This window comes from Mus caroli, unplaced genomic scaffold, assembly GCF_978045245.1.
Source record: "Mus caroli unplaced genomic scaffold, Mus_caroli_1 scaffold_2, whole genome shotgun sequence".
In the NCBI taxonomy this organism is placed as follows: Eukaryota; Metazoa; Chordata; class Mammalia; order Rodentia; family Muridae; genus Mus; species Mus caroli.
The window spans coordinates 15,976,705-16,004,372 of NW_028227257.1; the positions used below are offsets into that span (position 1 = coordinate 15,976,705).

The 27,668-nt window shown below is 49.9% G+C and overlaps 1 protein-coding gene across 2 annotated transcripts; it reads right to left on the reverse strand.

Annotated features, from left to right (window-relative positions):
- Hnf4a (hepatocyte nuclear factor 4 alpha) lies at nt 1–25,986 on the reverse strand. Of its 2 annotated transcripts, none has more exons than XM_021180831.3 (10): nt 25,719–25,986; nt 21,374–21,548; nt 20,469–20,563; nt 14,835–14,941; nt 14,016–14,171; nt 10,444–10,531; nt 8,765–8,920; nt 6,729–6,965; nt 3,895–4,017; nt 1–2,968 (listed from the first exon to the last, which is right to left on the reverse strand). In XM_021180831.3, exons 1-10 carry the CDS (start codon nt 25,831–25,833, stop codon nt 2,826–2,828), a joined length of 1,395 nt encoding a protein of 464 aa, XP_021036490.1. In that variant the 5' UTR covers nt 25,834–25,986; the 3' UTR covers nt 1–2,825. The 2 variants fall into 2 exon arrangements, with proteins under 2 accessions (XP_021036490.1, XP_021036484.1); XM_021180825.2 differs by having other exon boundaries at nt 3,865–4,017.
- Between the last annotated feature and the right edge of the window lie 1,682 nt (nt 25,987–27,668).

Below are 27,668 nucleotides of genomic sequence, written 5' to 3' on the forward strand. Positions count from 1 at the left end.
TTAGAAAACATAAGTACCATTTATTTTGTTTAATAAATTTTTGCTAAAACATAGGAGTAAGAACTGGTTTTGAGGGTTTTTTTTTCTCTTTTTTACCCCCTTGGGCAGTGATGGTGGGGACTTGGGGATCAGTGTAGGGCCCCGTGATGTTTACACAACCACAGGAAGGTGCAGATTGATCTGATGGGACACAGCCTACTTCTGAATGTTTGGTGTGAAGGTCATGATTAGAATTTCCCAAGGTTGGCCACAGAGAGCTCTAGCAAAGGCAAGTAGCGTGGTTATCACAAGAAAAGGAGGACGTCTGCTTCTGACCCTCTCCTGTCTACTCTCAGGGGAGCCTCCCGAACCCTGAAAGGTTCTGAGAACTCCATGAAGAAAAGAGGCTGCTCTTGGTGGAAACTGTGGCGCCCAGCTCTGTCCACCACCAGCTTGTACTTGGTCCCGTCATATCGTGTACTAGAAACAAAGCTCAGAAGAAGAAAAACAAACAAACAAACAAACAACAAACTGCAACATAGCATCCTCAGCTTATAATCAGAAGAGTAAACTTTCCTTTATTTCATGTTTCCTGTACTGTAATAAATTTGTTAATGTGGAATGGGTTTCTCCTTCAGAAAGGACTGATTGGGACAGCGGCTGACCCCTGCCCCAGAAGACTGCTACCACTGAAGGCCAACATTACCTACTCCTCTCCTGATGCCACTGGAGATGGAGGGACAAAGAGTGGGAAAGACAAGGACCAGAGAGAGTTCAGCTGTCCTGCCTTCATGCAGGGCAGTCTGAGCCATCTGGCTGGGGTCTCTGGGGGGCACTGGAGTGAGAGTGGCCAAGGATGGCTTGAGAGCTCTGAGCATGGACAACTGTTCCTGACACCCGGGACTTGAGGGGTTAACTCAATCTGTCCTGACAGTCCTGGCCTGTGGGGGTTCTTTTTCTTTAAGCAGCTGGCCCCATTACTCCTCAGCACCTCTTTTTTCAGAGGACCTGTCATAATGGCTGGAATTTTTGGACACTGGGACTCTAGCCCCACCCAATCAGAAGGATCAGCCTTGATGCACCATAACTATCCAGTCTCACAGCCCCATTCCTTCCACTTAACACACTTCCAGTCCAGGGACATTCCTCTTGTTCCCATTGGTCAGTGGCACTTTGCAGGGGCTCCGCAAAGCCATCAAGAGTCAGCCCGGGGTGGAGTGCTGACTGCTGGGGATGAGTAGCTCCCAGAATGCACCTTGACTGTAGCTCCTCAGGCAAGCCTAAAACCCAGGCTTTCTTATCCTTCTCCTGCCCTTCTCCCAAACTCCTCAGCCTTGACTGCCAGACTAGACTGATCCCTCTTCCAGGAACCACTCCCTGCTGCAGCTCACCCACACTTGGGTAGATCAATAGAAAAAAAAGAACAGGGGTCATGAATCAACTTTACTATTATCAGTAAATGGGATTCTTGACTTCCAGTGGACTTTAGAACAGTCTCTAGCTGGCCAGTTCTGGAGAGAGCAAGCCTCTGGGGTTGACACTGGTAAAGGATGAAGAACCCTCTGGATTCTGTGCCGGGGGGGACAAGTGCTTCCTGTAAGGCAGTTAAGATCCTCTACTTATATCTTCCTTGACAGTGTCTGGGTTACAGGGAAGGTTCTATGAGATGGTGGCTGTTTAATGCCTTATAACATCATCTGGAAGTATGGAGAAGCTTGGCAGGCCCCGGGAGGACTCGGATCCATCCCTTTATCTCATCCCTACGCTCCAGTATGGCCTCCTCACATCCTACCTCTTCAGGATGCTGTATTCATCTTCTGACAGTCCCACACTGCAGCTACCCCTGACCTCAGTTTGTCATTCTATGGTCCCCAGTGTGTGCCCTGTCACAACTCCATGGGAACTGATTTCTTCATTGCCTCCCTCCCATACTATTTTACCTACCTATGGGCCTTTGTCCAGGCTGTTCTCCAATAAACTGGTCTGTGTCACCTGCTCTGCTAGCCAGAAGCCTACCTTCCCTGTCAAGGGACAGATGCAAAGCTCGCCTCTTTCTCGATGCTTTCCCAATGATGGCCACCCACTCTCCACATTCTGTTGTAATTGACACCCTTGGGTGGTTCTCTACTGTAGAAAGCCATAGGACTTATCACTCCAAAGTTATAGCCTAGTGCTGGAGGCAGGAGTTGTAGTGATATTGGCAGAGGAGGGATGGTGACTCCTACCCTCTGCCTTACCCAGGTCAGTGCTTACAGAAGGCTCTCAAAATGAGTGGGGAAATGGTTACCATGGCTTCCTCAGCCTCCAGAGAGATGGCTTTAGAGAAGTCAGATGGCGGAGGAACGTATAGAGGGCGGTAGCAGGTCACCTGAGGTTAGCACAGCAGGAGAGGAGTACTATAAGGCAAGCTGACCCAGCCTCAGAAAGTTTGTTTCCAGGCCCCCTGACCAGCACCAGGAAGGAAGAGGCCCCCGCTGGGAGAGAAGGGAGTTGATTTTAAAACAAGGTCCTGCAACATCTGCAGACAGTCATCCTTCAGGGGTGAAGAAGTTGAGGGAAGAAGATACGGAGGAAGATGAAGACGGTGGCTTCAACTTGAGAGGAGTCCAGGCAGTGGAAGACAGTCCTCACCGGGGTCTTCTCAAGCAAAGCCTTGCCCTCCAGATGCGGGGTCAGGGGTGGTGACACATTCGCCCCTCAGCACATGGTTTTTGGGCCTTACACCCTTTCCATAGCTGCTCTGGGACTGGTCCCTCGTGTCACATCTTCTTTGCCATGACTAAGTTACGCCCAGGTGCTCTTCTGAGGGTATGAGCCAGCAGAACCCCCGACCCCTCAGCGGCTTGCTAGATGGCTTCTTGCTTGGTGATCGTTGGCTGGGGTATGGCGGAGGGAGGCTTGACGATGGTGGTGATGGCTCCTGGAAGGAGCTTGTAGGATTCAGATCCCGAGCCACTTGGTGGTGATGGCTGTGGAGTCTCGGGAGTGGCTGAAAGGAGAAAAAAATAAGTTACTAAAAACAAACAAACAAACAAACAAAATCAGCCATTGTGGGAATAACCAAAGAGCCCTGGGAAAGCTCTTCCATCTGCTGAGATAATTCCATAACATAAGATGGTGAATCCAATCCCTAAGGTGGTTATGGCTCAAACTTCTAGGATCTGTGTTTCATGATGCCCTACTGCCCGTCTGGCCACCATTTAACATGGAAACTCCCATTACTTTTCCCAGACCAGGGTCCGGGTGTGACTGTCCCCCAAAGCAATAATACATGTGGTAAAATTGTCCTGCCTTGGTAGAAAGGACAACGGAGGCTCAGAGATAACAGGGCCTGGCATGGTATTTCTTCAATATTTAGCAGAAGAGTGACATCAAGGCCAAGGCCTCTTGTCACAGGTTGGGTAAATAACTTCCTTCCAACCGGATGCTTTCATTTGGTAGACAACTTTCCCACAGCCAAACTCAATGAGATCCCTTTCACCCCAGGGGCCACCTCATCTCACTGATGATCCTGGTCTTTGAAGAGCCAAGTCCTACTTCGTTGCCAGCCTCCTCTAACTGCCCGAAGGGTGACCTTATCCATCTGGGCCAGTCCTTCAATGAACACTTTCACCTAATAGATGGAATTCTCAGCCAGCAGATATTTCCCCAATGATCCCTCACCTGGCGGATTGCCTCATACAGTAGACATCGTCAATCACCTCACTGAAGACACCGCCATACTGAATAAACAGCTTCAACCATCAACAACCTGACCCCTTCAGATCCCTACTCGGAAACACAGATAGCTATGTTCCTGGTTTCCCCTTCTAGGCGCGATCTTCTCCTGCTTTCTTTCTTAGCCCCCCTCCTTACCCATGGTAGAGTAGACCCCAGGCTGCCCACCTGCCTGCCCCCTGGGTCGGGGCCACTCACACATCTGTCCATTGCTGAGGTGAGAGGGCATTGTGTTAGCAACAATGACATTGGTGCCCATGTGTTCTTGCATCAGGTGAGGGTGCAGGGGGTGGTGGGTGTGGGGGGCATCACTGGCAGACCCTGTAGACAAAGAGGAGGACATTAGTCAGGATTGGAAGTCTGGAAGGAGGACCACAGTCTTGAAGCACCATTTCCCCCAATGTGGCGGTCAGCCTGCTCATCAAGACGGGCAGTGTCTCTTGGGTGCTTACTCCTGGGTTAGTAACGCAAAAGTAACCAGGAGAGTCTGTGGGCTTTAAGACTCAAACAAAAGCAGGCACTTCTGAGTGTAAGTACAAAGAGTGGTAGTGTCTTTAGTTGTATAGTAAGATGATCATTAATTGCTGGGTCCCTCTCGCCTGTGGGTACAGACTTGAAGCACTTTCTAGTCTGTACATAATTTTATCCTCCTGTTAGTTCTGGAGAGGGGACACCGTTATCATCCATTCTACAGATGGGACAGCAGTCTCCAGGAAGGTTATCTCACCCAAATGTGTTGGGAAACAGATCACAACTCCTGATCCTGACAGCCATGATGGCTGACTCACAACAATCACGGGGGTCATTGTGAGAAGGAGGCAGGTTGCTTCCTGATAGTGGGTCTCACCGTGGGAGACATTTGACAATTTCTGGAGATAATTTTTATTGTGATTCCTGGAGAAATTCTACTCGTATCTCACAGGCAGAGGACAGACACGCAGCTAAGCAAGATCTGGGACATCTCCCCTCAAAAAGGAGTCACACCTCTCCCAAATAACCAACGCTGCTGAGGCAGACAGCCTTGGCTTCCACCTTGGGGTCACTATGCCACCCCAACACTTCCCAAGCCTTCAGTTCCAGCTTCTGCTTACTGTCGCCCACCCAGAAAGAGTTCTTCAGACTTATTTAGGGGTTAGAACTGACCCCTGCTTCTCTTTAAAGGGTACTGTCTTTAGTCTTCCTTTAGTTCAGCTGAGATGCCATGGTCTGTGGTTAAGGTCATTGGCTCGCAGCCAACCTCAGCTCCCTCCGTCCAGCTCCCCTTCGTGGGGAATGTTATCAGGGGTTTGTCTGTCACATCTCCAATTTATCACTTTCCCATTCATTCATTGCTTACTCTGTGATTCCCTCCCAGTCTTGGTAACTCAGCTTGGATTTCTAATGCTCCTGCTGTGTCAGTCCAGAATGGACCTGAGAGATCTGACCAGCACCCTAGACCCAGATTTCCTCATTGTCAGTGAATAATCTCATCACTGTCTCCACCCCTCAAAGCATGTGGACACCCTTGACCCTCTACTTTTTCTCTCTGCCACTGCTCACTTCAGCATCTGCTGCATCTCTCTTTCACTGACTGCTGCTCTGTTCCCACAGTCCAAGCCACCATGATCTCAGACAATGGGCTAGAGTAATATTCCTGGTGGTTGTCGGGCATGGTGGCACACGCCTTTAATCCCAGCACTTGGGAGGCAGAGGCAGGCGGATTTCTGAGTTTGAGACCGTCTACAAAGTGAGTTCCAGGACAGTCAGGGCTACACAGAGAAACCCTGTATCAAAAAACCAAAAAAAAAAAAAAAAAAAAAAAAATTTCCTGGTGGTTTTCTGGTCCCTTGCTCCACAAAAATCATTATTGACCCCTAAGTTAGACCAGCTTACTTTAAACTTTAGTTTAAGCCAGGCAGTGTGGCACACGCCTTTAATCCCAGCATTTGGGAGGCAGAGGCAAGCGGATTTCTGAGTTCGAGGCCAGCCTGGTCTACAGAGTGAGTTCCAGGACAGCCAGGGCTATACAGAGAAACCCTGTCTCAAAAAACAACAACAACAACAACAGCAAAAACAAAAAATAAAAAAAACCTTTAGTCTAATTTTCAGTCTCTTTACAAAAGTTGCAAAGAGAATAAAATACAATTTTCTCCTGTTCCTTCCCTCCTTCCCTTCCTTCTTTTCTCTTCCCTCCTTCCTTCCCTTTCTTTCTCTCATTCTTTCCTTCCGAGTCTCCCTATATTTCCCAAACTGCCTCGCAAACTCACGATCCTCCTTCTTCAGCTTTTCTGTTGCTCAGGTTTGCTCCTAGATTAAAAAACTCAGTGTTTCTTGGCCCACCACAACTCGTTTAGGACTTGGTTTCTAGTGACTTTCCACCTGCATCTCCTCCAGCTATCATGCCTCCCACATTCATGCCTCTCCCTTACCTCAGAGCCTGGAAAAAATGACTTGTGCTTAGAATGCTTTCCAAGATTTTAAAATATAGTAGTTTTTTCTTTATCACTTCAGGGGGCATCTCTTAGTTGACTCATCTAATGCCCCCGTGTGAACTGTCTATTGTCTATTATTTTTATTATCTACTTGGTTATTGTCTATTTCCATGACATCCTCTCCCACCTTACAAAAGAGACTGGCTACTCATTTTAGACCCTCAGCGTCTGAACAAATGGACCTCCTTCCTTCTCTCCAGGTTTTTTTTCCCTGATAAGAAACCAAGGTCCAGGGTTGGTGAGATGGCTCAGTGGGTAAGAGTACCCAACTGCTCTTCTGAAGGTCCAGAGTTCAAATCCCAGCACCCACATGGTGGCTCACAACCATCCCTCTCTTCTGGAGTGTCTGAAGACAGCTACAGTGTACTTACATATAATAAATAAATAAATCTTAAAAAGAAAAAAGAAACTAAGGTCCAGCAGATGAGGAAGATCATCCAAGACTCCCATTGAGGAAGCAGTGGGGTTCAGAAGCCATTGAGCTCAGATACAGCTGAAGTCTGGGTCCCAAAGAGACACAGCACTACAGATCTCCCAAGAGCATCTCCACGTGTTACAGACCTCCAAGCAGCATCTCCTGCAGCAGGTTGTCAATCTTGGCCATGCCGAAGAGCTTGATGAACTGGATCTGCTCGATCATCTGCCAGGTGATGCTCTGCAGCGTGGGCAGCAGCAGCAGCAGCTCTCCAAAGCGGCCCCGAGAGTCGTACTGCCGGTCATTGATGTAATCCTCCAGGCTCACCTGCACCTGTGACCGCAGCCGCTTGATCTTGCCCGGGTCACTCAGCCCCTTGGCATCTGCAACGGGAGGGATGGTCAGGGAAGACTGAATGACTCCTAACCTGTAGGCCCAAATTGGATGGCTTATTGACCTTGGAGCACAGGGAGCTTTAACCAGAGCTGGGACAAGAATTCAGGGTCCTCAATAGCCAGCTTACTCTAGAACAAAGAGTGGCTTCTTGGAACCAGGCAGAGAAAGATACAAAGTCCAAAATAGCATCTTATAATCTTGTTTCTCTTTTGTATACACACACACACACACACACACACACACACACACACACACACATATAATTTGTTTTTATCGAGACAGGGTTTCTCTGTGTAGCCCTGGATGTCCTGGAACTCACTTTGTAGACCAGGCAGGCTGGCCTCGAACTCAGAAATCCACCTGCCTCTGCCTTCCAAGTGCTGGGATTAAAGGCGTGCACCACCACCTCCCAGCTTGAATATTTTTTTATGCTGTGCTAGAGATCAAACACAGCATCTTGCACACACTAGACGAGAGCTCAACTATGCAGAGTCCCAGCTTCTTGTCTTGGGCAAAGGAAATAAGGAAGACTTGGGAAGCTCATGCAACCAGCTGCTGGAAGAGCCATGATGTGAACTTGGGGTTCCCAGCCCACAGATAAGGTCCCACCATCTAGACCCTGCATTTGGCACATTAAGAGATCCCCCCTCCCTTGCCTGCTGCCACCTGCCACCTGTTACCTGGGGACTCAGCTGAGGCTTCAGCTCCTCCAGCAGAGACACCCCACTCACACTTAGCACCCTTTTTTTTTTTCATGCAGTCACTCATCTTTTATGGAGTGCTGTTCTGTACCAGCCTCACCTAGGTCCCCTGCCCTCAGCCAAGCTGCCGACACTGCCTTAGGGCCAGCGATGTCACACCTGTTGCTGAGCAATGGCCACCTGCTCAGCCCCAAGCTTTGAACTGCAGGACAAGAACTAGACACTTACTCTCTGGGGAATGGGGAGTTGCAAGTGGAAATCAAGACCACGAATGGGAAAGACACATATCAATTAACAGCCTGAAGTTCAAGTCCGTGTTCTGCTAGTTCCTAGTTGTGTGGCCTTGCTTGAATTAGTCTCTTTGCACCTTCATCATTTTGTTAGAAAATGGGGTGGCGATGGCTTCTATCTCACAGGTAACATATTAAGATAATCTGCATGAGGTGTTTGCACCTGGGAGCCTTCAATAAATGCCAGTCATTTTCCTCTTGGCTGCTTTTATTACTAGAGGCCATCTCTGTGAAATCAGGGGCCAGCACCAAGGACAGCGCCTCACTCCCAACAGGTCCACGCGGTGGCAGGTAAAATAAGCACCAGGAAGCCTCAGACACCGAGAAACAAAAGCAGGCATTGCACAAATTCGACTATGATCATACTGTGCAAACTGAGGATGAGAGTCAGCACAGTCAACAGGGAGAGGACAGAGAAAGCTATAAAGGAGGGAATCCAACAAGTGAAGAGCAGAAGATGCTGACCATAGCTGACCGGACGAGAATAGCACTGAAAATTTCAGGGGTAATCAACAGAGATGGAAGAGCCACAATTATGGTGCCTTGGGAGGATAGGAGAAAGAATGCTCAGGATGATGGACAAGAAGGAAGATGGGGAAAGTCAAAGCCAGGCTTTTGTAGTTGGTGTTCTGAGAAGTCCTTCCTCCCTGGGAGCCCTAGTCTGCCTCATCTACTCAATGAGGCTGATGGGAAGTACTTCTGGTTGTCATGACAACCCAAGAGGCTGTGAGTCCAACAGGAGTGAGACGGCAGGTCTGAGAGTGTGAAGGTCAGGTTAGGAGGTGTGGTTGATACCTGGATCAAAGAAGATGATGGCTTTGAGGCAGGCATATTCGTTGTCGTCGATCTGCAGCTCTTGGAAGGGCAGGACCAGCTCATCCAGGATGCGGATGGACACACGGCTCATCTCCGCTAGCTCCGGACAGTGCCGAGGGACGATGTAGTCATTGCCTGAATGGGTTAAGGGGAGAGGATGGGACTATCACCTTGGTTGACCCCTATCCCCCTGGTTACGGTTTTCAATTAAGAGTGTGCCAGGCACTCCTGAGGGGGGAGCTACTAGGTCTGTGTGCCCATTTTACAGATCATAAATCTGAGGCAAATGTGAGGAAGGTGATTGCCTAGAGTCCTGGATGAGCTAAGAACTTGGCTTTTTCAGAGGCCTTTCATGTCCCTCAAGCTTCTTTCACCTGAATGACTCAAGATGAAGGAAACAACGCCAAGGCCTGCTTAGGCATCAAGGTCAAGGGTCAGATTCTGGAATGGAGTCACCTCATCTGAATGGCTCTGTCACTTAGCTGGGCATGTTTATCTGACATATCTGATTTGTTTGTCCCTCAGTGTCCTTACTTATAAAAAGAGGAATATCTAATGATATCTGGGGGGGGGTGTATTGAAACATCTGTCTGGCCGTTTGCATAGCCCTTGGCATGCATTACAGATTAGAAGTATATTCTGAAGGCTCAGATGATGTGAGCTGGGAGGAAGTACCATTCCTGGCCCCTTTTGTTTCAACTCCTGAAAGAACTCTGAAATGCACTCTAGATTTGGAGGACAGCGGACTGCTCTCTAACTCGAAGGCTAGGAGAAACCCTCCCTTGCACCTCTATTTCCTACATCTGAGTTGGGGAACCATCTGAGAGCTGAGCTCTGGAATCTTGTACTTTGGTCAACTCTAAGAACACGGCTGGGTCACACTCATTTTAATTTTGCTGTAGTGGCGTGGGTGGCCACGTGCTCTGCCGCTGAGCTACACCTCCAGGCCTCCCTTGCACGTTTTATTAAATTGCTTTTTATTTATTTTGGGGGAGTAGTCTGTGTGTCACCATGTGCTCTCAGAGGTCAGTGCACAATCTCAGGAGTTGGTTCTCCCTTCCCACCATGTGGGTCCTGAGGCTTGAATTCAGGCATAAATTTTGGCAAGAGGACCTTTCCTCCTGAGCCATCTCACCAGCCCAGGGTATTACTAGTGTGCTCTCAATTGATAGTTACTAGATTTTTAAAAGTCACTTGTTTATTTTAGTTAAGGATAATAAGGTTGCTGGGCGTGATGGCACAAGCCTTTAATCCCAGCACTTGGGAGGCAGAGGCCGGAGAATTTCTGAGTTTGAGGCTAGCCTGGTCTACAGAGTGAGTTCCGGGACAGCCAGGGCTACACAGAGAAACCCTGTCTCGAAAAAAACAAAACAAAACAAAACAAAACAAAACAAAATGATAATAAGGTTATGTTATGTTTCTCAGGCATGAACCCCCAATTTAGTCCACTTTCAGGCATGTCTTGACCTTGCGAATCTGCCTCAGCTACCTTAGTGGCAGAGATTACCAACTTACAACAGTATATCCAGTTTGGGATGGTTTTGATCTGCCTGCCTGGTCCTTATGTGTAACTATGGAGATACTCTTCCCTCATGGGTGCACCAGGCCAGCTTCCACTTCTCAAGCTCTGGCTGGGATGGGATGGGCGGCCTCCTCACCTAGGAGCAGTACATCCTTAAACACCATGGATCTCTTGGTGGCTCCAAGCAGCAGATGCTCACCAGCGTGGGCCCTGAGCAGCGCCACCTGTAAGAAAGCAGGCGTCAAGCCTAGGATCTGTGCCCCAGGCAGGCTGCTCAGAGTCAAGTCAGCGGCCTTGGCAAGCCAGCTCAGTGTTCCCTCTGACCTACTTACCTCAGCTCTGAGGAGCACATCATAAAACCTCTGCCTTCCTCTCATGACTTGTAGAACGAGAAGTATAGAGAGGATTCTACAGGGACTGGGAAGCTGGAGGCATGTGCTGTCCAAAGTAGGGGACCTCCTATTTGCTCTGCTCTTGAACCTGTGTGTCTCTATCTTTGAGCAAGAGGCTGTATCCTGGCTTCATCAGGGTGTAGCCACTCCTGGCGTGCATGACACAGACCAGAGTCCCCAAAGACCCTCAACTTGCCCCAGATATTTTAGAGCTGTAGGTTATAAGTTCCTACCAGTGCGCCAGCTTCAGAGAACTGTGAAGAGTGCTCTAGGGAAACTCATAGTCTTGGGCTCAACCCTCAGTGGCTCTGACTCTAGATGTATGAGCTGGACCTGGGATACACTGGCAGCAAGCTTCCCAGTTGGTTCCAAAGTTCCACTGAGTTTGGGAAGTCACCAGTGCTAAAGGTATCCACAGAGCTTGGACTCCTGATACTTGTAAGATTCTGTGATACTCAGAATTTACACGGCTCTTAAAACATGCTCACGCCAACTTCAGGATTGGCAGGTGATCAATTACCAGGCTCCATCTTTGCGTGGCAGTGTGTAGAGACTAAAGTTCGAATTCAGTCCAGCCACCTTTCAGAACATCGCCTGTGCATTAGAGCCAATGGCCTTAGTGCTTGTGTGATAACCAGAGAATAGCAACAGGGTGTGTGCTCCGTAGGAAGTTACAGGTGGCAAGGCATGCTGGGAGGGTCAGCTGCTTCTGTGTGCTCTTTTAAAAAGATGTGCATATGTGTGTGTGTGTGTGTGTGTGTGTGTGTGTGTGTGTGTGTGTGTGAGAGAGAGAGAGAGAGAGAGAGAGAGAGAGAGAGAGAACAATGATTCTTGATGTCCACCCTGTGAGCCCTGGTAATCAGCCTTGGCAGAAATCACCTTTCCCAGTTGAACGATCTCATCAGTCTTTCTAGACACTCTATTAGACAGTGTGGGGACACAACGGTCTCTGAGCTCATAGAACTGTTAGGCTGCGAGAGTGAGGAGAAGAGAATGATAAACTAGGAATTGGGGGTGGGGCATGCTGCAATGGGAAGAAGGGGAAAAGGGGGGAGAAAAAGAGAGGGAGGGAGAGAGGGAGGGAGGGAACACAGAGCACTGAGACAGAGAGGCTACATTGACGAGAGCTCAGCTCATGCCTCTCTAAAGCTGTGACTTGCTGTGCAGCCCAGAGGATCTTCAGAACACAGCAAACACACAGACCTTTATTGAAACAAGCAAAGTAATGAATGGGGGAAAGGAAAGGATGACTGAGGCAGTGATGGACGACTGAAGTAGCACCCTGACGTCCTCACCAGATCTAGTTCCTCCTGAGCCCACGTGTTATGACCTCTTTCCACTCCACCATAGCTGGAACCAACGAGAGAAATCAAAGATGAGGAGAGGGAACGGGAAAGCTTGGAGATGAGACTGTTTTCCATGACAATAGGAAGGGATACAGAAGACGCTAACCACTGAGTAACGCTGCCCCATAGGCTCTGTGTGCTCTCAGCCATCAACCGTGTGGCTCTCAGCCCGCAGAGTGGAGAACCAAGTCAAATCTCAGCCTGGTGGCTAATGTGCTCTGAGCTTTAAGCCTTGTCTAGTTAGAGCTGGCCTTCTAAATCCAGGAGATGGCTACCTAGTATAACAAGAAGATGGTCTCTAGAGCAATGGAAATGTGGGTTCTTTGGAAGGCCATGTCCCCAAATCTCCTAGGGGGCCTTATCCACACTAGGCAAGATGGACTCCTTATGTATCATGAGTAGGTTCGTTCCCAGGTCGGGCCCTCAGACATGGCAGCTTTGGGGGTATGGGCAGGCAAGGGGGCGTTAATGATTGGCCCGTGTTACTGGCCACCCATCACTGCCCTCAGAGAATGCTCTGAGTCCCAGCCAGGGAGGTTTGGGTGGGAATAGAGGTTAACAATTGCTCAGCTTGGGGGTATCTTGTTGTCCTGCTAAGTTCCTGGGAAGGAACAGGGGGGTTTAAACATTAATTCAGGCTCTCCAGCAGAGGGACAGGGGCTGAGCATGAGGGGGTGTGGGAGGAGTCAGGGACAGCTTGGACACCATCCCTGGCTGTCAGCTTTCCAAAGGAGAGGTGCATCCAGGGTCCAGCCTCAGGGGGAGGCATGGAGCAACCAAGGCAGTGTTGGCCTAGAGGGCCCGTGGCTTTCTTATAGCTGTTTATAGAGGCTAGGGAGGCCTGGCTTCTGCACAGAGGAGCAATTGTCGGGCTGAGAGACTTCCCTGAAGCTTCAAGAGACTATGCAGCCAGGCGTGGTGGTGACACACACCTTAAATCTCAGCACTCAGGAGGCAGAGGCAGGCAGATCTCTGTGAGTTTAAGGACAGCCTGATCTACAGAGTGAGTTCCAGACAGCCAAGGCTACATAGTGAGATCTCATTTCAAAACAACAATCCTCCACAAAACAAAAACAAACAAACAAACAAACAAAAAAAACCCAAGAAACAAGACAAGGCAACATCAGACTCATGTGCAAAGAGTGGGTGTTTTCAGTGTTGGGAAGGCAATCCCTCACTTTTCCCGAAGCAGTGAAGTTGTCTGTGGAGGCCAAGGGTGTGTGTGTGTGTGTGTGTGTGTGTGTGTGTGTGTAGCTAGAGCCATTGTATGAGGCATTTCAGAAACTTATCCATCCAGAGACTCACACTGCTCCCTATTTCCACCCCTCCACTCCATGGACCAGTTTTTCAATTGTCCGGAGAAGGTGCTTCGAATATAAAATGCTGACTTAAACCGTCTTGGGGAAAGCACGGGACTTCGCACAGGGGAGGACAGCGGAGGTCCTTCTGAAATGCTGTTGATCCATCCGGACTTTCCAAACAAGAACAGCACTCAAAAGAGATAACTCCCACTTGACAGATAAGAACCCTGGGCCTTGGAGAGAAGTAATTTGCCCCAAGTCACACAGGGAACTGGTCTTAAAATCAGAGCTTAAGCCAAATCTCCTGAGCCCCGGCGTCAGGTCCCTGTCAACACCTCCAGGAGAGGGAGCAGAGTGGTGTGGAGTCTGGACTTTGGAGCTTCCCTGGCTGGTCCTAATCCTAGTTATGTTGGTTGCTGACTGTGTGACCTTGAGTAATTTACTTAACCTCTCTGTGCCCCAGTTTCCCCACCTGGAAGATGGGACACATTTCTACTTCATAGTCCTTAAGGGGGTTGAGTTAATATTTGTAGAGTGACTTATGCAGTTCTGGGTACACGTGAGTGTTTCATTGAATAAAATCAAACCAGCTCCAGGCTATGTCTTTGGGGGTCAGTTGGACCCTGCTGGCCCAGTGTCCACCACTGCTCTCAGCGCGTGCGCCCTTACCTGGTCATCCAGAAGGAGTTCGCAGAAGGCCGGGATGTACTTGGCCCACTCGACCAGGACCAGCAGCTGCTCCTTCATAGACTCACACACGTCTGTGATGTTGGCAATCTTCTTTGCCCGAATGTCGCCATTGATCCCAGAGATGGGAGAGGTGATCTGGAGGAGACAAGGAAATGCTGGGGGTGGCGGGTTTTCCCTGCACTTCCTGTCCCTTACAGAGAGCCCATACCCTAGGAGCTCTCCCTGTCTGGTGGCAGCTAGACTGTGCACTGCCAAGTCAGAAGGAAGCTCTGGGCAAAGGGACAGGAAAGATTCATAATCAGGGAGCGCTCTGTTTGGAGCATTGCCCGCTGCCGGCCCTGCCCCATCTCTTCCAGCTCCTGAGTCCCAGGAATCCCTTGGCTGTAGAAGAGGAACAGGGTATTACCCTCATCTCATATATGAGGTCACCATGGCCCAGAGAGGCACTGTGACTTGCCTGAGGTCACACAGCCAGTGGCTGGCTGAAGCCACCTGCTACCTTGTTACAATGGCTACTTCTATTTGGTAGGACTGTAATTGAGCCTTCCAGGAGATCAGTTGGTCTGGCCTATGAATGTGGGCACTGGGATGAACTAGACAGTGTGCCCCCAGGATGCCAGACCTAGGTTTGAATTTGATCTGCCACAAACCAGTGTGTAGCACAGGGTTCGGTTTTCCTTCTGTGGGACCTGGGCCCCTGTCCATGTGGACCTCCAGGGTTTGGTTGGAGGAGACAGAAGTAGAAGAAGTGATTTTCCCTGGAAGGGAGTCTGGGTAGTAAAGAGGATTCCTTGGTACCTGCTGGGACAGAACCTCTGCCTGCAGGAGCGCGTTGATGGAGGGCAGGCTGCTGTCCTCATAGCTTGACCTCCGCGTGCTGATCCGGTCCCGCTCATTTTGGACAGCTATGAGGAGGATGCAGAGAGAGGTAAGGAGGGATGCTAAGAGGAAGGATGGATCCCATGATTGTTAAGGAGTTGGGAGATGTGAGTGAGAGGAGAGGGTTCAACCTGAACTAGGGCCACCAGAGTGCTGCAGGTGGGCATTTATCCTGTGTGTGTGTGTGTACGCATGCATGTGTTTCAATAAACATGTACCATGGTGCACATGTTATCAGGTCTGGTGGCTGATGCTCCACTGAACCATTTTGCCTGTCACATGTAGGATCTTCTAACTCAGTTTGCAAAGATGGCAGACACAAAAAACTGCCCCTGGCCCCACATACAACAAGAAGGCTGAGGAAATGACCAGCTATCGCTAGGGACAGGTTAGTGACAGCTCAATGGACAGATCATAGACTGAAGAGCACAAAGAAACTGCCACCATCCCAATCCATGATCCCTGCTTGCAAGCTCTTTGGTCTCTTCCCTTCCAAAGAAGCAGACCTTGTCCCCTGGTGACACAGAATGACCCCAATGCACCAGGCAGAAGTCCTAGGTTGGGACTTGGAGGCCCCACTGCTTTGGTGGTCTGACTGATAGGAAGAATCCTGCTCACTAGCCTGGGAGAAGGAGAAGAAGCAGCCTCTTTCCTGCCTCACCAGAATTGCGGAACCTACGGCCTTGTTTCACAGACCTCTGGCCCGCCATCCACCCTTAGCGGAGTCAGTATGGGCCTAAGGTACTCTGGCTGTCCCACCGGTCCCCTGGAGACTCAGGGCCTCACTATGGAAGGAAGAAGGAGGAACAGTGGGGCCTCTGTCTCCCCATCTATCCGAGGCTTCTCCCATCAGCCTGTGTCTGCCTTGCCTTCTATCTTAGGGGCTGGTAGGCAACGTCTTCCTTGCACACAGACATAGACCGTCCTGGTTCACGGGGACTGTTGTGATGATCATCACGTAGAAGACCCTGCCCTGCCCCTGAAGGCTCCACTTCTCTCCCTTGGGCTGGACCAGGCCCTACTAGAGGTCCTGAGATCCAAGGCTCCTGGATTTATCTTTTGGGGGTGAGCTGCTCTTAGGATCCCCCTAAACACATCCAGGCCACATATTACATTCTGCTCAGAATGGCTGTCTCATCATTCCTCACAGTCCTTAGGACTCTGCCCTGCCCCCCACCTCCCTGTCACTACTTCCCTGTCTCTCCCTATATCTGGATATCCACACAGGCCACCCCTGTACTCAGGGCCGTCCAAGCCATTCCTGATGCCTGGAATCCCCTTTCCCCTCACCTTCAGAGGTTGGAGAAATGGCTCAGTGGTTAAGAACGTGTTCTGCTTTTGTGGAAGACCTGAGTTCAGTTCTCAGAATTCCTATCAAGTGGCTCACAACTGCTCTGTGGGTACCTGTCCTCATGTATGTGTGAGGACAATTCAATATAAAGCAAATCTTAAAAAAACAAAACAAAACTGTCATCTTGCCAGGCAGTGGTGGTACATGCCTTTAAACCCAGCACTTGGGAGGCAGAGGCAGGAGGATTTCTGAGTTCAAGACCAGCCTGGTTTACAGAGTGAGTTCCAGGACAACCAGAGCTACACAGAGAAACCCTGTCTCGAAAAACCAAAAACCAAACCAAACCAAACCAAAACAAAACAAACCAAAACAAAAACACCGCCCCCCCCCACAAAACCCTGTCACCTCAGGTGCTTTCGCAACCACCTCTGACACAGTATTGCGCCCCAGGTTCGGCCCTCTTTTCCCTATTTTAAACTTCCCCAAGGTATCAGTTATATACTACTTGGTGAACTCTTTGATACCAAGATCCCAAGCTCCAAAAAGCCAGACCTTCCTCCCTCTTGTTCACTGACAGTCTGACCTCTAGAGTACCCTGACACACAGTAGGTACGCAGTAAATACTTGTAGAGTGACAAATGTCCCTGGATGAGACAGCACATGACTTCAAGGCCCCCTCCTATCCCACCCTCCAGCTTTCTCTTCATTTCCGAATGTTGAAATCCAGAGCCGGATATGGCGTTTCTGTAATCCCTCCTGTCTGGGAGGCCGAGGCACTGACAGCTTGGATTACACATGCTGAGGCCTGGAAGGATGGCTCTGTTGATGAGAGGCTGTGCCACTCTTACAGAGGACATGAGTTTGGTTCCCAGCACCCACATCACGCAGCTTACAGCCAGCCACCTGTAACTGCAGCTCCAGGGGATCTAATGCCCTCTTCTGCCTTCTGAGTGCGCGCACACACACACACACACACACACACACACACAGAGCCCAATAATCATAATTAATAATAATAAATCTAGAAAAGAAAAAGTAAGATCTTGTCTCAAAAACCCAGAGACAGAAAAGTCAGTCAGGGTAGGACAGAGACCCTGAGGTGTAGAAGTCCCTCCACAGCACTGGTTGTACCAGCCTACCACACCCCTCCCTGGTAGCCCAGCCTGCCCTGTCGCCTGCCCCCACTGGGCGCTGCGGGAAGGCGGGTGGAATGAAAGACCGCTGTCAGCAGCTGTGGACAGAGATCCTCAAGGTTAGCCGGCCCTTATCAGTACCCTCGAGCTCAGTCACGGAATGATGTTTTCCTAATGTTTGCGCAGTATTAGCAGGGTCGGGGACCTAATGTAACTTCCATTGAATATTAACAGACAGGACGGGAGGTGGAGAGGACGTGAGCCTGTCTTCCTAGAGAGCCCTGGGTGGGCCCCAGGGGCTCAGCTGGGCTTGTGAGGAGGTCCTATAGTGTGGGCTATGCTCCCCCTGTACTTCTTGGTTGTGGTCTCTGGTCTGGCTTTCTGCTGCCAGTGGCTGGGCTTTTGTCCTGGGCCTGGGAGCCAAGGCTGGGCAGGTGTCCCTCTCCCTGACTTCAGACAGGGACAGAATTTTCCATCAGCTGTTTTCTTGTTCACTAACAACCAAGTCTCCCCCACTCCCGGTCTGCCTCATTCAGGGAAGCCCCTTGTGGCCTCTATGGCACATCCTCTGTCTAGGACTCACGGATCCGAGTGTTCTCCAATGCCGTGCCAGAGATTTCAGTCACCAAGGACAGAATGTGCCACCCCCAAAGGATCTTTCCAAATTTCAATCCAGAGAGCTTGAAGGCTTGGTTCTGATAGCCTCGAGTCCTAACCTTCACTCCCTTCCAACACATCACATCACTTCTTGTGCCCCAGTTTCCCCACATGAGAACCAAGTAGATCTCTCTTCACTAGCCCTAGCTGTTCTGTCAGCCTTGCTTCCAGCTCACTTGCTGGTCCTTGAGAACTTTAGGATGTCCAGTTTGTTAGGTCCCTGTGCAGAAGACATTGACAGGAAAATAAATGAAAACATGTCCCCAGTCACCTGGTCAGTGGCTTTGGGATCTTCCCATCAAGCTGAGGACAGGTTCTGGGGACAGTTGGATCTAGCAATAACCTTGTTAGTGCTTGCCCAAGGCATCTCCCAGAATGCTTTGCTCTTCTGGTCTACTTGTACCTCACAATTTCTCAATAATGCACATGTGCATGGACACACACACACATACACACACACACACACACACACACACACACACACACACACACACACACACACAGGAGTGTTTACTGGCCAGCACTGTCTGCCAGTGATTCAGTGGCTCTCTTGTTCCCCTGGCAGATTTATTTCTCAGCCCAAAGAAGCAAGCAGTTCGTTTCAAGGCTGAGCTATGGCTGGATGGTGTGGGACTTCTCTTCTCTCAGGAGCTAGGATCTAGGGATGCTTGGCTTTGTGGGTCATCTGGAAAAGTAGAGTCCAGAGGGGCTGGAAACCTCCCTCAGTTTCCCTCTAGAAACTGTCTAATCAAAGACACATGACCACATACAGACTTACTAGCTAGCTCCATTGGACTGCCTGCCTTTCTCCCACCTGCTGAGAATTCTATAGGAGAGACTCATTCTCACACACAACGCTTATGGGTAATCACCGAGTGCTTATTATCTCAGAGGGTGGGATAACAGAACCACCAGCTATTAGAACCATACAACAGGAAACCCTTAGGCTGGAATCCTTCATCTTGTCTCCAATATTTCACACATGCACCACATTCCCCTTCCACAAAGGAGTCTTCAAAGAGAAGATGAGGTTAGCCAGGGAGCCCTGTGCCCATGGGAAGCCACAGGGGAAGGGGAGGGGGCATAGGCTCCTATGTCAGAGAAGCAGAGGCCTGTAAGGACCCTTCTGAGGGACAGGAAGGAAGAGTGACCTCAGGATGGAGGGCAGAAACTGAGCAGGGAGGCTGTCACCTTTACCTTGCCTTCTGTCTCTCTCAGCCCAGCATGAGCTGGGTTCCAGGTTCTTGATTCAGAGTGGGAGGGGGGCAGAGAGAGAGGGGGAGAGGGAAAGGGAGAGGGAGAGAAAGAGAAAATGCGTGTGTCTGATAGTCTGGCCAGAGGGGTACATGCTAGTTGGGAAAAGTAAGTTAAGAGAAGAAAGGGAAGAGGTTTGAAAATGAATTTGCTATTTAGAAAAAAAAAACAAGTTTAAAGTGTTTTGTTTTTTATTTCTGAGCTTGAGGAAAAATATTTTTTCCTTTTCTTCTTTTTTTCCTTCCTCTTCTCTCTCTCTCTCTCTCTCTCTCTCTCTCTCTCTCTCTCTCTCTCTCTCTCTCTCTCTCTCTTTCTTTCTTTCTTATTCTCCTCGTAGGCTGGGAGTGGCCCAGGGCTCTGCATGTTTGCCAGGCGATGGCTCTACTACCATGCTCCAGCTCTGGTTGCTGAAAACTGTCATAAAGGAGGCCTGGGGGGGGGGGGGCGGGGTGTCACAGCGTCAGCAGCACTGAGGTGCCCCACGTAGCATGAAGCTGGGGTTGGGACCTCTGCTCTTCCAGTAACCACTGTGTTTGGATTGAGACCTTCAGCAAGGTGACTAACTGCTGTTGTTTCTGCCATAGAGGGGGGCAGGACTCATTCCAGCCTCTCAGAGAGGACACAGGGAAGAGCTAGCTCCATGTCTGATGCAGAAGTTGGCCAGGGCAGTTAAAGGGCACTGTGCTGGGTAATTCCATCTCCACCATCCAGGCTGGGTTAGATGCCTCAGTCCACTGTTAGGAGAGGGAAATTTCTAGAGATGATCTGACACCCAGCGATGAGGACTCAGGGGGTTGTGGTTCTTGTCTTTGGACAGGAAACGCATAGTAGGGTCCTTTGTTCATATCAGTGAAGCCTTTGTGGCAGGCCTTGGGTGTTTGCTGTGTCCTGTTCTATGGTTTGTTTTTTCCCTAATGCTCACGGTATCCATTAGAAAGAGCGCCCATCTTGGCCGCCTCATGGTAGCACAGGAAGGCCCAGTGGCAGTTGCTGGGAGCTGAAGTGAGTGAGTGGGAGCTTTATCTCTGAATCTTTCTCAAGACCAAGCCCAGCCACTCCCTGTGGTCAGATCTCCAGGCCCTCCCTCCTCTCAGCCATTAGCCAGTCATCCCAGGGCCTGTCACAGAGCCATAAAGTATGGCTACAGTTGTAAATGCGGGGTTGGTTGGAGCCTGCGTGCAGGTGGGGCGGGGGTGTGGGGGGGGAGTTGGGACTCACCTTCCTTCTTCATGCCAGCCCGGAAGCACTTCTTAAGCCTGCAGTAACGACACTGGTTCCTCTTATCTTTGTCTACCACGCATTGTCGGCTAAACCTGGAGAGGACATAGGATGGTTGGATGGAGGAGAAACAGCCTCTTCCTCTTAGGACAGAATCAGGACCTGGCTGTCAGTCACCCCCTCCCCAGCCTCCCTGCTCCATGTTTGCACCCCAGGAGTGCTAATGTTAATCGGAAGCCAGAGGGGTCTGTGGACTGTCTGAAAGTCCATTTTGTCCCCTTGACATAGGAAACTGAAGCCCAGAAAGGTGACATGTGACTTTCTTCACTCAGCTGGTTGGCAGTGGAGCTGAATGGAAAACCTTAGTGTCTGGGGTACCAGCTTTTTCTACCATATCCTGTGAGAGCCCACAGCCCTTAGCATGCTCCTGGCTATGGCCTAGAGTCAGTAGTTGGTCCACAACAGATCAAGGCAAGGTTATGGGAGTGGGGGGACATGGAGTTCAGTACTGACTCCAGCATTCATTGGCTTCAGGTAAATGCTTAGCCCTCCAAGGCATAAAACGAGGATAATAATTGTTACCATGTCAGAAGGTTATTGGCAGGTGACAACATTATAGTACAGGCTTGTCATGGGGCAATGGCTCAGTCAACTAAAATAGGAAATAGGGCCAATGCCTTGTTAGAACCTAGAAAAGGAGCAGTTTGGAGGCTGGTCCTATCCTCTCTAAGGTTGTTAGGCAGTGCAAAAGTAGCTGCTCACACCTGAATCCACAGATGCTAAGAAGCCAGACTGGCCTTGAATGTCTGGAAGGGCAGATGCCTCAAGATGGACCCTCAGAGGACATGAATCCCAAAACACCCATATCCCAGATGAGAAAGTTCAGGCCAGAGCTGGCTCCTCACCTGCAGGAGTACATGTGGTTCTTCCTCACACTCCTCCTGAAGAACCCCTTGCAGCCGTCACAGCTCGAGGCTCCGTAGTGTTTGCCGGTAGCCCGATCGCCACAGATGGCGCACAGGGCACTGACGCCCAGGCTGTTAGATGAATTGAGGTTGGCGCCTTCAGATGGGGATGTATCTGCATCAAAAGAGGGTGAATGAGATTCCAGGAGGGGTAGAGAGTAAAACAAACCACAAACAAGCCTGAAACTCAGAGCTGGGGGCTATGCCCTGTTCCTCTCAGTGTCAGATGGCTTTTGGAATCTCAGTTTCTGGTCTATAAATCAGAAGCAACTGTACTGCTGATCTCCTGGGGCACCAGCAAGGGCTTGTTTCAGGAAGGGATGCAGCCCTCACCATCACAGGCATTTACAGACTCCTCATTAGAAACTATGGGGACAGTGACTACCTAGCCTCTTTGTCATCAGAAAAACTGGATCAGAGGGACCTGAGCTTAGCCTTCAGACTCCACAGAACCTCCCAGAGAGTGGAAAGATAGAAACTAAGCACAGTCTTTCTTTGCCTCTGGGGTGGATGCTGACAGACCTGCCAGCCACATCTGGGCAGATATGGAACCCTCTTACCACCATCTCCAGAAGTCATCCCCCCATTCTGAGTGTGAGAAGGACAGACTCAAAACCTCTGGCAAAAGAGATTTCAACTTGTGTGCCAAAAGCCCTGGGCATTTGGACTGGTGCTACCCTTGACTCACCTCTGGTCTTAGACCAGCTCCTTTTCCTAGCCCCAGTCTCCTCAACTGCAAAGGAGTCCGTTTAACTGGTTTGGCTTATTTTAGAAATATATGTGTGTGTGTGTGTGTGTGTGTGTGTGTGTGTGTGTGTGTGTGTGTGTGTATACACATATATTAAAAGATTATACTTTTTCTAAAAGCAAATCTTCCACCACATATAAACTCTTTAGAAAATCTCATCACCTGGAAGGTAAAGGCAGGAAGATCAAGAAAGAGTTCAAGGCCAGACTCAGCTAAATAGTAAGTTCTAAGTCAGTCTGGGCTACCTGAGACCTTGTCTGAAAGGAAGGAAGGAAGGAAGGAAGGAAGGAAGGAAGGAAGGAAGGAAGGAAGGAAGGAAGAAAGGAAGGAAGGAAGGAAGGAAACAAAAAAACACCCTTCAGAGATGACTGAACTCTAAAATTATTCCTCCCAAAACAAAAGCCCATGCATGTGTGCAATACACACACACACACACACACACACACACACACACACTCTCTCTCTCTCTCTCTCTCTCTCTCTCTCTCTCTCTCTCTCTCTCTCTCACACACACACACACACACACACACACACGGAGGGAGCATTTCCCATAGAAACTTGGCCCTTTGGTTCCTAGGGGAATGTCCTATTGCAAACTGGAGAGGGCTGTGGTACACTGAAGCAGAGACTCTTAAGCGTCATAGAATTGGATCAAATGCCCTCCGTTCTTGTGGCACTGGGCGATTTCTTGTCGTTGCCCCCCTCCACCTGTCAGACAGAGCATCATCATCTCCCGGAGCTGTCCATAGTCGGTGAGTCAGTCAGCTGGAAGTGCTTGGCATACAGTAAGTTCTAGAACTATCTGTGATTTTAAACACTTCTCTGCAGAAGAGAACTCCCCCAGCAGGTGTCTGGCAGCTGTTTCTCATTTCTGCTGTCTTCTGGCTGAACCATCCCTAGGACTTCTGAGGGTTCAGAGCGGAGCCCCTTCCGGCTGGTGAATTATTCCCAAGGTGGGGATAATTGTTAAGCTTCATTGGCTCTTCCTCCCTCAGCCTCTCCTCCCTTGACCCCCACGGAGAGCTGAGCCCGCAACTTGGGCAGAGGCCGGCAAGTGTCCCCTTGCTGGGCAGCATAGGCCCCCTGAGGTCAGCAGGCCACTTCCATTTCCCAGTTAAGAACACTGAGGCTCAAAGAGAACAAGGGACTTGTCCAGCATCATTACAGAGCTGCCAGGCAGAGGGACTGGGTTTATGGCTTAGTATACTGTGCCCTAACCATGTTACCCTTGCCTGGGGATCCGTGGAGACTTTAAAAACAAGACCCTTCTGCTGCTGCTGGATCGGGGATGGAATGTGGGAACAGACATCCTTAACATCTTCTAGCCATTAGCGCAGGATGGTCCCCCAATCACTTTGGAGGACAACCTCCTATAACCTCAACTCTCAGAGCTCTGTGAACTCCAGAAGGGCATACGGACCCTTCCGACGTATGCCGAGTCCTGGAGACCACCCGTATAGGGATTAGGATCAAGCAACCACAAGGAAATCCCTTGTAAACCTTATATGCTGTTCTACCTGTCCCTGTTTTACAGATGAAGAAACTGAGGCTGGGGAGGAGGGTTTTTTTTTTTTTTCAGAGCTGGGGGTGACTGATGTGTCTTCAGGACACTTAATCAGGTACAGGAGCACAGAACTCCTAGATACTGAAGAGGCTATGTGGTGGCCAGGAGTGTGACAGCAAATACTGTCCCTGTTGGGGGGGGGGGGGGGTCACGCGCTACCATCTCCGGGCAGAAGCAACTTGTCGCCCTGAACACTTCCCTGAGTAACCCCTCTGAATCACCCATGTCCAACGAAGCTGGGGTAAAGAAACCCATTTCCATACTGCACAAGAGACAAAGAAGGAGGTAGTGTACCCAAGGTCACATGGTACTTGGCAAGAGATACTAGGGGCAAGCAGCGGGGGAGGGGGGCAGGGGGACTGACCATGGACAGAGCCCACACGCTGCCTCCTCCTTCTAGCTAGATTGAGAGCACACACAGCTTTCCAGACCTAAGCTTTGAATTCTGAAAGGAAGAGGAAGCATCATGGACGGAAGGTGGTGGTAGGCCAGCCTCAGCCAAGTGCCATCTCTCTCTCTCTCCAGTGCGAGCCTTGAACCTGGTCCCGTCCCTTCCAGAAGCTTCCCATCCTCCAGGACACCTGCCTTCTCAACCCTCTGGCAAAGGAAACACCCTCCACCCCACAGACACACACTGGGTGATATTGGAGTGGGTGTTTGAAGGATGATGACACAGGGACAACAGAGACACAAAACACACAAGCTGCTGCCACGAATGCCAAGTTTTGGTATAGAGTCACAGTGAAGAAGACTCACAACCTAACCCTGGTGTTTTAGAAGGCTGGATCAAAGGGCCTCAAGTTCCAGGCTGGCCTGGGAATATGTTCTAAGTTTCAAGCCAGCTCGGGAACACATATGCCCTGTATCAAAAAACAAAAACAAAACAAACAAACTAACAAACAAAACCAAGCTGGGTCTGGTGGGTGCATGCCTTTAATCTTGGCATTTGGGAAGCAGAGGCAGGTGGAACTCTTGTGAGTTTGAGAATAGCCTGGTCTATGTAGTGAGTTTCAGGACAGCTAGAGCTACGTAGAGACCCTGTCTCAAAAATAAATAAATAAATAAAACAAACCAAAAAGAGTCCTATCAAATGACACTACACAATCTTGTATACCAGAGAGTGGTGCCCAGTAGCACAGGGGCTATATGCACATATCAAAAGCAAAATGCCATCCAGGGCCACCAGGCAGAAAGCACAGGGTATGTCCACATTTACAAGTATGTTAGATCTGTCATCCACATTTACAGACATTATACATATAAATATGTATTCAAACCAAACCAAACAAACAAAACCAAAACCAAACCAAAAACCAAAACCCAAAAGATCCTGGAGACAGAACTACAGACCATTCGACGCATACAGATGAAGCTGGGACACAAACTCAAAAAGGGGAACAGGCACGCAGCTGTATTGCATTCGCCGTGCCTCTCATACTCTGACAAGGACACCTAGGACCGTACGTGTAAACGCACACCGCTATGTTGGCCTTTTAGACAGGAAGCCCAAAAATTCTACTTTTCTCCTGAACTCCAGTTTCCCAAAGTCTGAAATGCAGCCATGCCTCCTGTCACAATCACTAGAGACAAGACAGACCTTTTGTAGCTTGCACGTAAAAGGGCCCAGGGGCCCGAAGATAGGGCCATGTTGGACAGGATTGATTTCTGCAGCCACCCAGAGGAAGCTCGCTATCACGGCCCCATTTCCTTAACATGGTAATCGGGTCAGCCTAAGACCCCCGGGGGCTTAAGTAGGGAGGGTCTGGGGAATTTTTCTGTTGGAAATCCACCTCTACAGGCCTCGGTCACCCAGAATGCCTCTGGCCACAGTACGATGAAGGCCCACTTGCTTTGCCTGACAACACCTGTACGAGCCTATAGGACCAACCTACAATTTTCTGCATTTTCCCTCCCATCCCAAAGTCCAGTGCCAAAGATCCGCTCCATACCTCAGTCCAACTGCCCCCACCTACCATTGCCCATGGTCAACACCTGCACATTTTCAAACTCCAGGGTGGTGTAGGCTGGGTCCAGGGCAGCGCTGTAGTCGGCCATATCCATGCCGGCAAGGGTTTTAGAGAGTCGCATTCTCCCCTACCCACGCCTTAGCCCCCTGTCCTGCCCGGCCCAGGATGCCACCCAAGCCCCTGGGCTGAGCCCCAGCCCCCTGTCCCCGCCCTCCTCCTGCCTCCTCCCAGGTCCCTTCTCTGCCTTCCTCTCTTTCAAACTGTCCTCTGGGAGACTCAGCCTGGCGTCCTGGCCTAGCCTCTGCAGAGGGTGGAGGCTCTGTGGGGAGGGGTGGGAGTTAATGGTTAATCACCCCCGTTGCTGGGTAGGCTGGGCGGAGCCACGAGGATTTGGTTGTTTGTTGGTTTCTGACTGACACCTGGGGTGCTAATTACAACTGTTGCCCCCCCCACACACACCTCCCGCTCATTAATAGTCACTTACCAATCTTCCAAGGCAGGCACCCAACAGGACTGGCATTGGTTGGACCCCTTGCCTCAGTGGCCCCCAAGTCTCACCAAGGTGGACAACCCAGCTGACACGCTTTGACATTGGCAAGCCTACCACTATGAAGCCCTAAGCCAATCACTTCCCAGATCATTGACTTCTATCCTCAATTCGACATAAAGCTGTCCTGGGTCGCTTGAACTGGAAACCTAACACCCAAGCCCACACTTGGGTCTTTCGGATCCTGCTGAAGAGGATTCTTCTGGTTCCCTTCTGGTTTGTCACATGCTTTGGGAACCGCTGGGACTCACCCAGTGGTTGGATATCTCTTGGTTGCTCCAACTGAACCATGGATGGTTTCCTGTCACACTGAATGCTTGCACAGTGCATACCCCTCCCAGTACAGGCACAGACAAGATCTGCAGCCCATAGACCTGGGCTTCCGCTCAGACACCTGCCCTGTGAGAACTGTGACGCACAGTAAATGATTCTCCTTCCAAGCCTCAGTTTCCATCTCCTAGAATGCATGGGGCAATCTGAAAGGGTAGTTTGGGTAATACATAAGATCTAAAAATAACTGTCAAGGTGTGTTAGCTAATGCCTCACCCCCAAACCATTGTTTTGTCTTGTCCATCGTTTTGTCTTGCTATGGAGCCCAGGTTGGGCTCAAATTCTTGACACTCCTGCCTCAGCCTTCCAAGAGCTGGAATTAACAGGAATGTGCCACCATGCCCCACTAATTCATCTTCTCATTATAGGGTCCCCCTTCCCTTTTGCCTCCTCCTTCCTTCCTTCCTTCCTTCCTTCCTTCCTTCCTTCCTTCCTTCCTTCCTTTCTTTCTTTCTTTCTTTCTTTCTTTCTTTCTTTCTTTCTTTCTTTTTGTTTTTTGTTTTTGAGACAGGGTTTCTCTGTGTAGCCCTGGCTGTCCTGGAACTCACTTTGTAGACCAGGCTGGCCTCAAACTCAGAAATCCGCCTGCCTCTGCCTCCCGAGTGCTGGGATTAAAGGCGTGTGCCACCAGCCCGGCTTTTCCTGTTTCTTTCTATCCACCTTTCCCCCCTGGGGTGGAATTCTCTGCATGGCTCAACATTCATTCCATTCTTTTAAAGGTTTTTTTTTTTTTTTTAATACACTATTTGTATGAGTGTTTTGCCTGCATGTATGTCTGTGCACCACATGCATACCTGGTGCCAATGGAGGCCAGAAGAGGGTGTTGGATCCCCTGGAATTGGAGTTACAGACAGTTGTGAGCTGCCAGAGCTGCCATGTGGGTGCTGGGAATTAAACTCTGGTCCTCTGAAAAAGCAGCCAGTGCTCTTAACCACTGAGCCATCTCTCAATCCTGCCCCTACCTTTTTTTAGCCTTTAAAACTCTTTTTCTTTAAATGTTCATTTCACTGTCTACATCCTTTATAAGGCTTGACTCTGGACCTGGGGCACCTGTCCCTTTGTGTAGTCCCCCTCTGTGT